Source organism: Nicotiana tabacum, chromosome 16, assembly GCF_000715075.1.
Source record: "Nicotiana tabacum cultivar K326 chromosome 16, ASM71507v2, whole genome shotgun sequence".
Taxonomy (NCBI): Eukaryota; Viridiplantae; Streptophyta; class Magnoliopsida; order Solanales; family Solanaceae; genus Nicotiana; species Nicotiana tabacum.
Genome location: NC_134095.1, coordinates 53,249,823 through 53,252,209, shown reverse-complemented (window position 1 = coordinate 53,252,209; position 2,387 = coordinate 53,249,823). Strand labels below are relative to the sequence as shown.

The following is a 2,387-nucleotide window of genomic DNA, read 5'->3' as shown; positions in this document are numbered from 1 at the left end:
GTCGCTACAGATGGTTAATGTTTAGCAGCGACTATTTTTAGATCGCCACTGATGTAGCTGAAATTTTCAGTCCCGCGAAAAATAAAATTTTGGCTTCATAGTTTTGGTGGCAACTTTTGGAAAGTCGCTGCTAAATCTCTGTTGCAGCGACTGGGTCGCTCCAATAGCACATATTTTTACTTTTAAAATAATTTGTAAAAGGCAAATACCTATTCTAACTAATTAAAATATTTCAGCTATACTGGTGGGTAGCTCAATTGGTATGAATGAAACATTACCTCTCAGCTAAATTCTTCAAACACAACCCTAGCATTCACCAAACAAATTCTCAGCGAATCGACCCTCAGCGAAAATTTCACTGCCCAGCGAATCATCCCTCAGAGATCTGGTGGCCTGATACCGTTTCGACTGCCCTCAATTGGTAAAATCCTACGCCCTCCCTTCTTCGTCTTTGTTTTAGTTGAGAATGAGTTTTGTTTTGATATAATTGATAATTCGGTCTAATATCTGATTTTGCCATTGTTTAAGTTAATCGATTTTGATTATTTTATCACTGTTAATACATTGTTAGCCTAATCGTTGAATTTTATTTTGTCTCTAATTAATTGTATTAGCATTTTGTTTAATTTTTGGAGTTTGGAATGCTAAATTTTCTGTTTTGTACTTGTTAAAGTAGTATGATGGTTTGGTATTGATAAAAAGTTGAGGTAGTAAAGGAATACTTGAGAGTAATTTGTGGGATTTTGATTTAGACCAAAGTGTTGAGTGTTTGTTTGTGAGAGAAAAACTCAGCCACAATCATCAAAGATTATACTTTTTCTTTTTTGTTTTTGAGGTTGAATTTGATTTAGATTAATAAGACGTTTTCAGGGAATTGGGAAAATTTGTTGTTTGTTTATGTGGAAGAACTCAGCAGCAGTCATCAAAGATTTGAATTTTGTAGACTGAGGATATCTTGTTCTTAGTGATGAGCTGAAGTTATCCATCTGAAATCTTGCTCTTTGTTTGCTTTTTGTACAAAAATTGAAATATCATATATGCTGCTCAAGTATTAATAATGTTCTTGTTTTCTCTGTTTTTCTGGCTATTGCTTAGTTTCATTTCTGTTCCTAATCGATTTTGTGCATTTAGGGATAATTCTCTTTCAACTTCTCTACTCTCAAGTGTCGTTTACTCTCTCATCTAATATAGATATGATGGATAAAAGTTGGTTGAATATTAGGAATAGAGTCGACCAAAGATATAGAGATGGAGTAGACAACTTTCTTAATTGGGCATTCAGTCAACCAACGGTGAACACTATGATTCAGTGTCCTTATAAAGGGTGTATGAATACCGCGTTCAAGGTAAGGGTTGATGTAAGAGGAGATTTATTAAGGAAGGGTTTCTGGGATTCTTATAAAGTGTAGGACTTGCATGGAGAAGTGTTAGTTAGAGTTGAAACTTCTAATATTGTAGTTAGTGATGAAGCGGAAGATGATAGCATTAAAGAGGATAATATTGCTGAAATGATTCACGATGCTTGTGGATATACGAATGTGGAGGATAATAATAATAATTCGGAGGACAATGAAGAGCCAAATGTACATGCAACAAAGTTCTACAAATTGTTAGAAGATGCTGAGACAAAACTTTATCCTGGTTGTAAAAAAGTTTCGAAGTTGTCTTTTGTTGTTAAACTACTTCAATTGAAGTGTCTTAACCATTGGAGCAACAAATCGTTGGATGCATTATTGAGCTTCTTTAAAGAAGTTCTTCCTGAGGGGTCATTTGTGCCTAATTCTTTCTATGAAGCAAAGAAAGTTCTTTGTGACCTCAGATTGGGGTACACCAAAATAGATACATGTCGGAATGATTGTATTTTATATTGGCGTGATTATGCCGATGTCCAAGCATGTCCTAAGTGTGGTAAGTCTAGATGGAAGTCCGAAGAACACGGAGGCAAAAAGGTAGCTCATAAAATTTTGCGGCATTTTCCAATCAAACTAAGGCTTCAAAGATTGTACATGGCAAGAGAAACAGCTAAAAAGATGAGGTGGCACAAGGAGGGAAATATTGATGATGGTGTCTTGCGACATCCATCTGACTCAATAACATGAAAATCCTTTGATGCACGACATCTGACCTTTTCAGTTGAGTTAAGAAATGTTCGATTAGGTTTGGCGAGTGACAGGTTCCAACCTTATGGGAACATGAGTTCTAATCATAGCATTTGGCCAGTCGTACTAGCTACGTATAACTTGCCACCATGGGATTGCATGAAAAATCCATATTTCATGATGACGCTTCTTATTCCAGGCCCAAAGTGTCCAGGCAATGATATCGATGTATATTTACAATCAATGATTGAAGAGTTGAAAGAATTATGGGACGAGGTGGAGACTTAT

The 2,387-nt window shown here is 35.8% G+C and overlaps 1 protein-coding gene across 1 annotated transcript; it reads left to right on the top strand.

Moving 5' to 3' along the window:
- Nucleotides 1-1,196: 1,196 nt before the first annotated feature.
- LOC142170240 (uncharacterized) lies at nucleotides 1,197-2,099 on the top strand. The gene is made up of 2 exons (XM_075232095.1): nucleotides 1,197-1,346; nucleotides 1,410-2,099. The coding sequence occupies exons 1-2, from the start codon at nucleotides 1,197-1,199 to the stop codon at nucleotides 2,097-2,099; spliced, it is 840 nt and encodes a 279-aa protein (XP_075088196.1).
- Nucleotides 2,100-2,387: the final 288 nt, after the last annotated feature.